Raw genomic sequence first — 14459 nt, 5'->3', positions numbered from 1 at the left:
AAAATCGCTACAGTTATTCCTTGAGATATCCAGATAAACATATCGAAAATCCCCAAGGGTGGGGGGTGAGCTAAAGGTGTAGGGGGGAGTCAAAGGACCCTTTTTTTAGATTTTAGCTCATAAGTCTAAAACCTGCACAAATAGCGTAACGGTTACTTCTAGGAAAACATTCTACATAAAATTTCCTTTAAATTTGATCCTATAATTTTTTTTGTATGGTCGATACTTTAGAAGTTACAGAGTGTTCAACTTTATATAGGTATAAAAAATGAGACGGTTTTATAAATAAAATAAAATTGGTATGTTTTCAAAATGTATTCAAAACTAGAAAATAATAATTAGACAGTCTTAATTAAATCAATAATTTTCTTCTACTACATCATCATCATCTTCACCTTCTATATCTACTAAATCTACAGGTACGCCATTTGTACACGAACCCAAGCAGCCGTTGCATACTAGACTGCACGTGATACCAGCTTTTCGGCATCCACAATTACCAGTGCAATCACTTTTGCAGCGACAAAATATTGACTTCAGCACGGTGTCAGGAGCTGGAGGATCATGAGTGGTAACAGGCTCGAGGTTTCCATCAGCTCCTCGCTTCCATCCCCACATTTCAGGAGGCAGTGCGTTACCTAACCACTCTTGTACTTGGTGGAACACTCGGAATGAGTGAAATTTTGCTGATCCTTTTGTAGGTGGGAGAGAGGAAAGATCTGGTTTGGATTTGGTGCTGGATTTGACAAAAACTGAGTATCGATGTCTGTTAAGATCAAGCTGATCAGTGGCTGCACGATACATCGTCAAAAACATCCTTTCTCCTGACTCTGCTATTTCTTCAGATGTTGATGTTGGATTGTAGAAGATGGCGGCAATATCCTTGATTTTTGGTTTTTGATCAAATAGCTTAACAACTGACACTTTGCCTTTCCTGTAAATAGCTGAAGTTGTGTCGCGTCAGGTAAGAAAGGAAAGAGAAGCATTTGCACTGCTTACGTATAGCGTCGTCCCTAATCCCTATCGCTCGTAGCTCTTCGATATTAGGCACACATACAAAACGTGTGGAAAGAGTGACTAGCATGGAATTAGTAAGAACTTCGTACAGCTGGAAAGCTTACTGTGCATTAAGCATGCGACGAGCGAGAGGTCATTAATCTTGGTCTGTCCCTTTCAAACTAGTGTAACCATGCTTCTTGCCTATGTGTAAATCTTAAGACATTTTAAAAGAAAATCGCACAACTGAGAAGCTCAGTTTAATAACAATTATTGAAATTAAATAATATTAAACTGAAGCAGGAAAGCGCAGTATTAAAACATGTCGTTTATATAATATTTATGCCTTATTTTATCGTTTTCTACGAAAAATGCTTTTTTCAATTTACTACCAATGTATTATCGTATATTTTACATGGCAATTGTGCGAAAGGGACAAACCAAGAAAATCGATTTCTCGCTCGTGCTCGCTACTATAAGGAGATATTAGTTAATAAAAATAATACTTTAGCACATGGAAGTAAGGTTCATTTTAATATTTCAAAATGATGAAGTAAGCCTTCCAGCTGTATAGTACTTCCTAATTCCATGGTGACTAGTCTAACGTTTTGTAATAATAGCAGCTAGGACAAATAATTATCTGTGAATAGCAGGTATTTGAATCAGAATAAGTTGTTTTCTTAGTCTCGGACGTTCGATGCGTGTTATTTTCGAGATTCGCACTTTTGAGGAATTTGACCCCCCCTGTAGTTCCTAAAGTATCGACCGTAAAAAAAAAATTATAGGACATAATTTAGAGGAAATTTTATGTAGAAAATTTTTCTAGAAGTAACCGTAATGCTATTTGTGCAGGTTTTTTACTTATGAGCAAAAACCTAAAAAAAGGGTCCTTTGACCCCCCCCTACACTCTTAGCTCACCCCCCACCCTTGAGGACTTTTGACATGTTCATCTGGATATCACAAGGAATAACTGTAGCGATTTTCAAAACTACACGAAATATTTCCGCTGATTTTATTAATTTGATCGTACTACAAGTTTGGTTCAAAAAAAATTTTATATGGTGAACCGTTTCCGATAAAGAGGGCGGAGAGCGCGCGGTCACAATATCACTTCAGGTTAACCGGTGCCTCCGGTCGGAAACGCGCCATATTCAATGTGTCGCGACACCGGTGTCCGATCCTTTAATGTCGTAATGTATGGCATATTTCATCAATAAATTGGCTCTCAAATTTTTTCTCTTTCTCACGGTTGTAAAATGGCAGCCATTATAGCATAAAAAAAACTAGAGATGACGATGGTCATCGAGAAATGGAATTCGAGCAGCCTGCTGAATGCTGATGACGAGTGTTCGGGGACTATAGGAGTGTAGGGAGCTGTGAAATCCCGCTGTTCGTCCATTACGCATCCGCCGGCAGCAGCTGAACTCACGTGTGTGATAGCGGGCCATACGGGCGGCGGCGGGGGAGCGGGCGGCGCGGAGCTCGCTCGCCGGAACGACCGATTAATTCCTTCCCCACTAATATTCGCTAATCGTCTTTGCGTAATAGACGTTTTCAATCAGACGATGGATTTCAATAGATGAGACGACTGTCAAAGGGCTTCGGTGCTGACGAGACGACGCTCGCGCTACTATTATTATTTGTAATTAAATTAAAATAGAAATTTAATTTCCAGTTTTAAACCCAAACTATGAGATCCGCCGACTATCGCAGAGCCGGCAACCCGTTGAATCTATCGCACGATACTATAGGTACCTACTTAGATAAGGATTAAGGAGTCACAATTTCTGTAAATTTCTCGTAACGTCCTTGTGGTCAGTATGTTGACAGATTACGCCGCATACGTGCTTCTTATAATAATATTATATTGTCGGGTAAGAATGCTCGATATTAGAATATTGAGATGAAAACAAAGGGGTCCTAGCGCGGGCGAGACGCGGGGGCGCGGGGCGGCGGGGAGCGGACGATATTAGTTGGAAATTTAATATCGAGCATCGGCCGACAGCTCTGCTTCTACGTACAGCGACATCCTAATAAATTGAGTACAGTAGGTACCACTAGGGCATCCAGGGCCGTCTTATACTAAGCTGGGGCACTGGGCATACAATTAAGACTTGGGGGCCCTTTTTTAAATTAAAAACGCGAAGTACCTATATATTATAATAATATGTAACCACGGACGTAAAAAAAAATATTTACGTCCGTGTATGTAACATACTAACCTTTAATTTATACTAGAGATCGCCCAATGGTCAAAATTCGACCTAAGTGTCAACGACTTAATTAGGATTAGGGATAAGGACTACTCCCTATTTCTTCTTCTTTTAAAAATGGCTGCCTCGGTGAGTTGCCAATGTCAGAGTGGCTTAAAGGACTTTGCTCTATGTAGCGAAGGTCTGGTGAAGTAACAAGACGTGTACGGTTACAAAACAAAATTACATATTTACAGGAGTTGATTAACCTAAAACAAACACAAACACAAATGTAAGTAGAGACATCACAATCTTATATTGTTATCACGAATATCCCTATATTATGTAAATAAAATATTGACTTTGTCATATTTTTTTCCATAGACTTAATATATACTGATGTTTTTTCCAACTCTTGTCTAATAGTATCTAAGATTCAATAAAAAAACTATAAGCCATTTTCAATTCGTCAACTTGTTGTCAACAGACTTCAACCATAAATAAAAGAGTATAATTCGTATGTATAGGCTTGTCACTCAAAAATCTGTCATTTTTCCTAGTGTGTGTGTTGTAGTGTGTGTATTGTTTTATTTGTTAAAAAAATGTATGATAAAAGCATAATTTCAAAATAATATTAGCTCGATGCACTCCTTCTCCATATAAACTACTAGCTGCTGCCCGCGACTTCGTCCGCGTGGATTTCAGTTTATATAGTGAGATAGTTGACCTTACTCTTGAATAAACGACACTTTTTCGGATTCAACTTTAACTTGGCCCCCTCTATTTTGACGAAAACTCGTTCTAAGTTTCGCAAATGGTCCTCGAAGTCACGGCCAACAATGATGACGTCATCTAAGTAGACTAAACAAGCCTCTCCAACTAGGCCTACCAGTACACACTCCATGAGTCGCTCAAATGTGGCAGGTGCGTTGCACAATCCAAAGGGCATGACGTTAAACTGCCATAAACCTTTACCGGTGGAAAAAGCTGTCTTCTCTTTGTCTTTTGGATGAATTTCCACCTGCCAGTATCCAGATTTCAGGTCCAGGGTCGAGAACCATTTCATGCCACTCAAGGTATCCAGAGTGTCGTCGATTCGAGGTAATGGATAACTGTCCTTCTTGGTGACATCATTGAGACGTCTGTAGTCCACACAAAATCTTGTGCTGCCATCTTTCTTCTTCACTAATACAACCGGTGAGCACCACGGACTCGCAGACGGTTCAATAATCTTATGCCTTCTCATGTCCTCCAAAAGGCCTTCAACTTCTTTTTCCTTTGCAATGGGTATCCGTCTTGCTCGTTGACGAATTGGGTTTTCGCTTCCGGTATCTATCCTGTGCTGAACCATCGACGTTCTTCCAAGGTCGCCTTCCTGACTGGAGAAGATATTCGCGTGGCGTTGTAAAAACTTCTTAGCTTTCATGCTCTGCGAATAAGTCAGATTACTCTTGCAGTCATCGAGTAGCTCAGTCACTATTCCATAGTTGCTGGTTTTTGCTGAGTCTGAGCCTGTGATCGAACTACACTTTCTCATCCAGACAACTTCCTCGCACTTTCCAATGACGTCACCTTTGTTCAAGCAGATCTCGCGATCACCAAGATTCAAACCCTGACCACAGCGTTACTGCTTCCACTAACAAGGGTTCTCGCCGTCATCAGTTTTTGCGCTGATGTCTTGGTAGGTGTGTCTTCGATCAACACGTATCTATTTAACTTCTTCTTTCCAACTGGCGGTAGTTTCACCAGCACTCTAGCTTCCGCTCGTCCAGATATTATGACTTTCTTTACACATTCAACTTTCCCGCAGGCGCCTCCAAGGATAAAAATTTCTTCTTCGCCACACTTGAAAACTCCGTCAGCGACATTAATTCTGCAGTTGTGCTTCTTCATGAAATCCAAACCCAAGATGCAATCATCCATAATCTCAGCCACGATAACGTCATGAGGGTATGAGGATACCCCTACATTAATCGTAACTGACATTTCTCCCAGGACGGGTATTGGCTGACCGGAGGCAGTAAGGAGTCGACAGTTAATAGTCCCCTGAATCACAAGACTGTTCCCGCTGCATGCTTGGGAGATAACAGTTATCGGGGCTTCCTCCGCGTCAGCCAGTACTCGCCCCTTGGTCCTAGCTTTTATTCGTTTCCCTGATCCCGGACAGGGGATGAAGCTCCTTGCTTCTTCAGCTCCTCTACTTGTTCCTCGAGCCTTTTCATCCTTGCCATCTGGGTCTCCTTCTGCGGGCAGTTGAGCTGAAGATCTTGCTTAAAGCTGAGAGGCCATCTTCAGCTCAACTGCCCGCAGAAGGAGACCCAGATGGCAAGGATGAAAAGGCTCGAGGAACAAATAGACGACGTTAATGTAGGGGTATCCTCATACCCTCATGACGTTATCGTGGCTGAGATTATGGATGATTGCATCTTGACGTCATTGGAAAGTGCGAGGAAGTTGTCTGGATGAGAAAGTGCAGTTCGATCACAGGCTCAGACTCAGCAAAAACCAGCAACTATGGAATAGTGACTGAGCTACTCGATGACTGCAAGAGTAATCTGACTTATTCGCAGAGCATGAAAGCTAAGCTGAGAGGCCATCTTCAGCTCAACTGCCCTTCTGCGGGCAGTTGAGCTGAAGATGGCCTCTCAGCTTCAAGCAAGATCTTCAGCTCAACTGCCCGCAGAAGGAGAGCCAGATGGCAAGGATGAAAAGGCTCGAGGAACAAGTACAGTCAGGGGACTATTAACAGGACGGATTGCAAAATGACTCTAGACACAGGAGCCTCTAGAACGATAGTGAACCCAAATCTGGTAAAAGCCGAAAGAAGACACGAGAGGAGAATTAACTGTCGGCTCCTTACTGCCTCCGGTCAGCCAATACCCGTCCTGGGAGAAATGTCAGTTACGATTAATGTAGGGGTATCCTCATACCCTCATGACGTTATCGTGGCTGAGATTATGGATGATTGCATCTTGGGTTTGGATTTCATGAAGAAGCACAACTGCAGAATTAATGTCGCTGACGGAGTTTTCAAGTGTGGCGAAGAAGAAATTTTTATCCTTGGAGGCGCCTGCGGGAAAGTTGAATGTGTAAAGAAAGTCATAATACCTGGACGAGCGGAAGCTAGAGTGCTGGTGAAACTACCGCCAGTTGGAAAGAAGAAGTTAAATAGATACGTGTTGATCGAAGACACACCTACCAAGACATCAGCGCAAAAACTGATGACGGCGAGAACCCTTGTTAGTGGAAGCAGTAACGCTGTGGTCAGGCTTTTGAATCTTGGTGATCGCGAGATCTGCTTGAACAAAGGTGACGTCATTGGAAAGTGCGAGGAAGTTGTCTGGATGAGAAAGTGTAGTTCGATCACAATCTCAGACTCAGCAAAAACCAGCAACTATGGAATAGTGACTGAGCTACTCGATGACTGCAAGAGTAATCTGACTTATTCGCAGAGCATGAAAGCTAAGAAGTTTTTACAACGCCACGCAAATATCTTCTCCAGTCAGGAAGGCGACCTTGGAAGAACGTCGATGGTTCAGCACAGGATAGATACCGGAAGCGAGAACCCAATTCGTCAACGAGCAAGACGGATACCCATTGCAAAGGAAAAAGAAGTTGAAGGCCTTTTGGAGGACATGAGAAGGCATAAGATTATTGAATCGTCTGCGAGTCCGTGGTGCTCACCGGTTGTTTTAGTGAAGAAGAAAGATGGCAGCACAAGATTTTGTGTGGACTACAGACGTCTCAATGATGTCACCAAGAAGGACAGTTATCCATTACCTCGAATCGACGACACTCTGGATACCTTGAGTGGCATGAAATGGTTCTCGACCCTGGACCTGAAATCTGGATACTGGCAGGTGGAAATTCATCCAAAAGAAAACGAGAAGACAGCTTTTTCCACCGGTAAAGGTTTATGGCAGTTTAACGTCATGCCCTTTGGATTGTGCAACGCACCTGCCACATTTGAGCGACTCATGGAGTGTGTACTGGCAGGCCTAGTTGGAGAGGCTTGTTTAGTCTACTTAGATGACGTCATCATTGTTGGCCGTGACTTCGAAGACCATTTGCGAAACTTAGAACGAGTTTTCGCCAAAATAGAGGGGGCCAAGTTAAAGTTGAATCCGAAAAAGTGTCGTTTATTCAGGAGTAAGGTCAACTATCTCGGCCACGTTATCTCCAGTGATGGAATCCAGACGGACCCGGAGAAACTGGAAGCAGTTCAGAATTTGGCCAACACCTAAGAACAAAACCGAAGTGCGGGCATTTCTCGGCCTATGCTCCTACTACAGGCGTTTTGTTAAGGGATTCTCAGAGTTAGCCAAGCCATTGCATCAGCTGACAGAGGATAAACGACAGTTTATTTGGGACAAGACTTCTGAAGATTTTTTTCAGAAACTGAAGAAACATCTCTGTGAAACACCAACCCTGGGGTATCCACAACCTGAAGGTCAGTTTATAGTCGACACGGACGCAAGCAACACGGCCATTGGAGGGGTGTTATCTCAAAAACAGGGTGAAAAAGAAGTTGTAATTGCATATTTCAGCAAACCTTAATCTAAGCTAGAGAGAAACTACTGTGTGACAAGAAGAGAACTCTTGGCTGTCGTAAAGACGCTACAACATTTCAGCAAGTATCTCATTGGCAGACAATTTTTACTGCGAACTGATCACGCAGCGTTGAAGTGGCTACTACAGTTCAAGAACCCAGAAGGTCAAGTAGCTCGATGGATTGAACAGCTCCAGGAGTACGACTTCAAAACCGAACACCGCAGCGGAAAGTCGCATGGGAATGCCGACGCACTCTCATGATGGCCGTGTTCAGAAGACTGCAAACATTGTGTTAAGCAGGAATCTAATGAAGTAACATTAAAGTTAACGAAAACAAGTCCTTTGGGTCCATGGGAGAATGATGGTATGAGAGAGGCTCAAGAAAGAGATGACGACCTTCGACACATCATCACATGGAAGAAACGGGGTGACGTAAAGCCAATCTGGAGTGAGGTTGCACCCACTGACGCTGTCACTAAGGCGTACTGGGCGCAATGGGACAGTCTGATTCTTCAAAACGGAATACTTTACCGGAAATGGGAGAAGACTAACGGCAGAGAGTTCCATCTTCAGATAGTTGTCCCAAGAACGAGAGTACCGGATGTTCTCCGTGAAATACACGATGGCGTATCAGGAGGTCATCTAGGTGTTAAGAGGACGTTAACAAAGTGCGAGAACGATTCTACTGGCTGCATTGTCGAAATTATGTACAGGGTTGGTGCCGCAAATGCACTACTTGCGCTGCAGTGAAGGGACCACAGACCCGGAGCCGTGGGAACCTGCGGTTGTATAACGTTGGCGCACCGTGGGAACGAATTGCAGTTGACGTAGCTGGGCCATTTCCCGTGACGGAATCGAGAAACAAGTATTTTATGGTCGTCATGGATTACTTCACCAAATGGCCCGAAGTGTTCGCCATACCAAACCAAGAAGCTACAACAGTCGCTTCTAAATTAGTCGAAGAAGTGATATCTCGGTTTGGTGTGCCTCTGGAAATCCATTCTGATCAGGGCAGGAATTTCGAATCGCAGGTCTTCCAGGAAGTGTGCAGAATTTTGGGAATGCATAAAACGAGGACCACCGCGTACCATCCACAGTCTGATGGAATGGTTGAGAGATTTAACCAGACCCTTGAGAGGCATTTGGCGACATTGGTAGATAACAAACAAAAGGACTGGGACAAGTATATACCGCTCTTCCTTCTGTCGTACCGTACCGCCGAGCATGAAAGCATAAAAGCTATCCCGGCGTATGTCAATTACGGTAGAGAAATGCGAGCACCAGTAGACCTCTTGACAGGAGGGTCACCGGAGGAACCGAAGACCGTACAAGACTATGTCTGCGATTTAAGGGAAAAGATGCGCTATATACACGCCATGGTTCGGGAAAATGGGTTACAGTCAAGTGAGAACATGAAGACCAGATATGATCGGAAATCGAACACGAGCGGCTTCGAAGAATGGTCACTGGTGTCAAATCTCCAAAGTTGCAGACCAAGTGGGACGGCCCATACAAAGTGGTTACCCGATTGAATGATGTGACTTACAGGATTCAAAAGCAACCAAGAGGGACATTCAAAGTGGTACACATAGGCCGTCTGGCGCGTTACCATGGCAGTAACAATGATGGTCGGGACGAGCATCTCTAAGAGGGGAGTAGTGTTACGGTACATGGTATACGGACACGTGGTGCCATCTAGCGACAAACCAGCGAAACTTACCGAGGGAGCACAGGCAACATAAATCCCCTACTCAATACTAGATGGCATGAGGTGCGCAAGTACATACTCGAACCTTCTAGAAAGGTCCAATGTTTGTTTACGTGTTTACCGTTTATTTGTTTGCGTGTTTACGTGTTTTAATTTAGACCTTATGACTGAGTCAATAAGGTCTAAATTAAATTTGCCAAAAAATTCAACTTACTGCACTTATCGTAAGGACGGCAGTTTTATTGTGGTACATGCTCGAGCCTCCTAGAAAGTTCCCACGGTTGTTTACTTGTTTACGTGAATCGGGAACTTTCTGGAATTCGTCTCGCCATATAAAAAGCCGCAGGCAGGCCCGGCGAGTGAGTTCGGTTCGAGCGATCATCAAGGCGATTTCCGAGTGACAACAAGTGATCAATAGTGAGTGAACCAGTGAAACCTTCGACTTGGCAACTTTTTTTTATTTTCCACTATTTCTTCGCTCCTATTAGTCTTAGCGTGATAAAATATAGCCTATAGCCTTTCTCGATCAATGAGCTATCTAACACTGAAAGAATTTTTCAAATCGGACCAGTAGTTCCTGAGATTAGCGCGTTCAAACAAACAAACTAACAAACTCTGCAGAATTATAATATTAAGTATAGATCTGGAAGAAACCGCTTTCAGCGGTAAGACCGCCTGTTTGTACAGGTTCATAATAAGTATATTATTTTTAATTGTAATGTAGTTTCTAATTTTTGTACAAATAAATAATTTTCTATTTATCTATCTATACATATACTAGTAAGTTGTAATCATTGGAGTGTCTGTTTGTAATGTTGAAAGAACCGTTTTTTACTACATGCATATGAATCTATATAATATTATACGATACATACACCAAAACAGCATTTTTTACAATTTTGTCTGTATGTCTGTCTGTCTGTCTGTCTGTTTGTTCCGGCTAATGACCAAACCAGGCAGAACTAGAAATTATTTTTTTAGTTTGCTTCCGATCAGGCATCAGCAGACGTTTACAGTTTACTACTATCGTACCAACTACCAGTAGGCTCGACGAGGGTTTAAAGTGGGTTTAATAAAAGACAGAACAGATTGAACACTGTTGTATGACATAAAATATTTACAACACAAATAGTTTAATAAAACTATCCGCAGTCTCGAGGCTCGAGCCGCCCCCACCGATTCCCCCGCGCCCCGCGCTCGTTGCCGGTCGCTGCCGACGGCCGAACCACACGCAGGTGCGACTGCGCGCTATAATGCCACCGCGCCGACTAAAGTCGCTTACCCATTATTTACCTCCAATCGTAAATTTTTACGAACAGTGGTATATTTTTACAATCCGAATAACTAAATTATTATTGCATTTTCAATAAAATATATTATGTAAAATGTATGTTATGCATGTGGTCAAATTTCATCCTGTCGATAAATTAAATGATAGTATCTTCGAGACAATTCTACTAGTAATGAGTAATGAGCCCGAGGGAAGATCTGCCGACCGCCGCGCGAGTCACGTCGCGGTCTACGATCGAGAGACTCACAGTATTCGCTCGTTGCTAACGAACGTTCACAATTATTTAAATCGAATAGAGTACAAACTCTGTCCACTACCTCGCTTTCGTTCCTTTCCTACTGCTACTTTTTCGAGACTAATCTGGTGTACAAAAATATGTCTGAATGCTCCTGCTGAATGCTCCTATGTATATAAAACTATATTATTTACTTATTATTATATACAATCACTCGTGTATTTATTTAACAATGTACAGCATCGAGTTTAAGGTGAGCCGACGGAGTCAAAACGCTGGCGCGATCACTCGGCTCCATCGTCGGAGCGGTGAATACAATAAAATGTGTAACTCGACAGTCACGCAACAAAAAATTAGATTGCATATATTACTGTCGTCGCACCGGGAGTACGTCGGTGCAAGTTAATACTATGAGGCGGGCGGGGGGAGGGAGGTAGAGGAAGCGGCTCCGTGAGTGAGCACTCACTCGCTGTACGTGCATGTCAGCATGTAGAAGCACTCGTCCTCGCTCATCGTGAGCCGGCTCACGTACTTGGTGAAGGAGGCGGCGCCCGCGTCACAGTACACCAGGCTGAGCGCGTTGGAGACCGGCGGCACCGTCACCAGCGCGCCCTCGCCCGCCTCCTCCGGCGCCGCGTACGTCGTCGCGCCGCCCGCCAGCACGTGCGCCGGCACGCCCAGGTACAGCACCGCCTCCAGCCGCGCCGCCGCGTACGCCTCACGTGCCGGCAGCACGCGCCAGCCGCCGCCGCGCCAGCGCTGCAGCTGCGGCGTCGCCAGCCGCGTCAACGCCAGCCCCGTGCAGTCCGCCGCCAGCCGCAGCCACGCCGCGCCGCCCGCCAGCCGGAGCAGCTCGCCCGCCGCGCCGCCCGCGTCCGCCGCCACCTCGTACCGGCCCGCGTGCGCCGGCTCCGCCCACCGCCACGTCGCGCCCGGCAACTCCGCCAGCAGGCGCTCGTACTGCGCCGGCAGCAGGAAGTCCCGCAGGCACACCTCGCTGGCGCACTCCATCTGGGCCGCGACCTGCGCCCGCGCGCGCGGCGACATGTACGTACTCTCCACCCACTGGTCGAGCAGCACCACCTCGCCGTGCGGCCGCCCCAGCGCCGGCGCCTCGCCCGTCGGCGCCTCGGGCTCCGGCCCCGGCCCGTGAAACCAGCCGTTGATCGACAGGCGCGGCAGCTCCATGGAGGTCACCTCCAGCACCTGGTGGAAGGAGCCGGGCCCCACGGGAAAGAAGGCGAGCATGTTGTTGGCGGGGAGCACGTGCCGGCGCACGTCCGCACCCCGCAGCAGCTGCAGCGCGCCGCCCATGTCCTCGCGCCAGCCGCCCGCAGTCGCCGCCGCGACGCCGTCCTGATCAAATTCGAATGCTGAGACTGAGCGACATTATGCACCGACCAAGCAATAAAAGCTGCTATATATTTTCTTTATATTTAAAACTGCATCGTGGCACAAATTACCTCACTATGGTTTGCCCCATTTTGGATGGGTTTGGGTTTGGGGCGTGGGCGCGGCACCCAGGGCGCGAGGTAGAGGATAAAGGCGACGCGGCGGTCGCCGAGGCGGTCGTCGTGCACGAGCAGGTGGTCGCCGGGGCCGTACAGCGAGCACGACGCCGACACCGACGCCAGCTCCAGCCCCGTCACCGCCGACACCTGGCACCGTCACAACACAACTTGGAATGCATAGTATTAATGTATGTCAATGCACCTAGCTATTGCTGCATTCAATTCATTCATTCTATGCATAGTTTTTTTGATTGCGATAAATAACTGATATACAACAGCAAAAAATCGGCCAAGTGCGAGTCTCACGCACAAAGGATCATTACCGTTTTAGAGCAACAGTAGGTAAAAAATTGTATTTTTGTATGGGAGGGGCTAAATATAATAATTTAATTTTTTGTTATTAAAGTAGAAATATACTTAATGGATTTTGTGAAAATTTCAAGTGGCTACCATTGATAATATTGAGCATAAAAGGCTAAAAAACGTTTGTTGTCTGGGAGCTCCCTTTCATATTATTTTATTTTGTTTTTAAATTTTTATGTTAGACTAGACTAGCGACTAGAAAAATACACAATCTGTGAAAATTTCAGAAGTCTAGCTTTAGCAGTTCTTGAGATACAGCCTCGAGACAGACAGACAGATGGACAGACATCAAAATCTCAGTAATAGGGTCCCATTTTTACCCTTGGGGTACAGAACTTTAAACATGGAACTTTTATTATATTATGTGTACTGAGTACTGACCAAACTCATTAACTCTGTTTTGAACAACTCGTATATGCCCCGGATACTCCTCTGCCAAGTCAAGTTAGCCAGATCGGTTGTCTGATGAAACTCATAGAGGTCCATTTTCTTTCGAGACCAGTCCAAAGTATTCATATCATCTACAATGTTGTTAATGATCTCGGCATTCTCCAGGACGTTGTGCAGCAGGCACAGTTTGAACGGGTCATTAGTAAATGTCACATCTTTGGTGGTCATGTCCTTCTCCTCCTTCCAATGTAACTTCAGAGAATCTACAAGATCATCCGACTAAAAACAATCATTGGAAATGAATATATATTATTAATTTATTTGTAATTTATGTATTAGGTATATTATTGGTAAAAAGTTAAAAGATAAATAAAAATTGTACCTTAAAAGCTATGTTTAACTTTGGTGCATCCATTCTATTGGCTCTAATGTTCAACTGTGCTATTTCTAGTTTTGGTTCTGTTTTATCCTGCACAACTATGGAGTCATCCTCCCAAGGAGATTCTGAATCTGAGCTGTAATCGGAAGATGACGACGATGAGGAATATTCGGCTGAAATTTAAAAAAATAGAAGATATTTTAAACAAGAAATAGTAGCAACAATAAGAAAGAACTTCAAAAACTCCCGCGGATTTTACATGTTACACTTAATATATTTTACAAAACGTATATATTTAATTAAGGTGCAAACCTCTACGAATTCTTTTAACTTCATCTGCAGACGCTTGATAAGTATTGACCGCGCAAATATCAGAGTCGTCGCTTTCTGTATCAGATATTTCTATAACAGCGACTGAATTCTGCCGCTTGGCGGGCGGCCTCAGCTGCGATGCTTCGTCATTATGACTGCCACCCGCTTCGCTCTCAATGTCGGCATTAGTAGAAGTCGGCTCCTCGTTTTCTTGGCTATGTGAACTCATGTTATTATTAAATTATACTACATAATAAAGACACAACACAAACAATACAATAATGTTTAGACTCCTAACCTCATTTGTAATACATTTGTCAAACTCAAAAATGTCAAGACCACAGATTAATTTATGTAGCAAGCTAGTCAAGAGCAGGGACAGAAAACGTTATCAAAAATTTACCGTAAAATTTACCAAAACATTCGTTACGTTATCGTTACTTACAAATTACCGCTACTTTTTTGATATCGTTAAAAAGTATCGATACTTTTTACCGGTATATTTATCGTTATTTCTTAACGTTACCATA

The 14459-nt window shown here is 44.3% G+C and overlaps 1 protein-coding gene across 1 annotated transcript; it reads right to left on the bottom strand.

Moving 5' to 3' along the window:
• Nucleotides 1-10533: 10533 nt before the first annotated feature.
• Nucleotides 10534-14232, bottom strand: LOC121726666 (prolyl 3-hydroxylase sudestada1). The gene is made up of 5 exons (XM_042114119.1): nucleotides 13930-14232; nucleotides 13621-13790; nucleotides 13230-13517; nucleotides 12438-12632; nucleotides 10534-12330 (listed from the first exon to the last, which is right to left on the bottom strand). Exons 1-5 carry the CDS (start codon nucleotides 14156-14158, stop codon nucleotides 11437-11439), a joined length of 1776 nt encoding a protein of 591 aa, XP_041970053.1. The 5' UTR covers nucleotides 14159-14232; the 3' UTR covers nucleotides 10534-11436.
• Nucleotides 14233-14459: the final 227 nt, after the last annotated feature.

Source organism: Aricia agestis, chromosome 4, assembly GCF_905147365.1.
Source record: "Aricia agestis chromosome 4, ilAriAges1.1, whole genome shotgun sequence".
NCBI classification, from domain to species: domain Eukaryota; kingdom Metazoa; phylum Arthropoda; class Insecta; order Lepidoptera; family Lycaenidae; genus Aricia; species Aricia agestis.
This window is presented reverse-complemented; position numbering and strand designations above follow the sequence as displayed.

Excerpts from the sequence above, each read along its gene's own strand:
- LOC121726666 (XM_042114119.1), bottom strand. The coding sequence starts at position 14,158 with ATGAGTTCACATAGCCAAGAAAACGAGGAGCCGACTTCTACTAATGCC. Across the intron at positions 13,791-13,929 it reads AGTTAAAAGAATTCGTAGAG|CCGAATATTCCTCATCGTCG; the intron begins GTTTGCACCTTA and ends TTTAAATTTCAG. Across the intron at positions 12,331-12,437 it reads ATGGGGCAAACCATAGTGAG|GACGGCGTCGCGGCGGCGAC; the intron begins GTAATTTGTGCC and ends GAATTTGATCAG.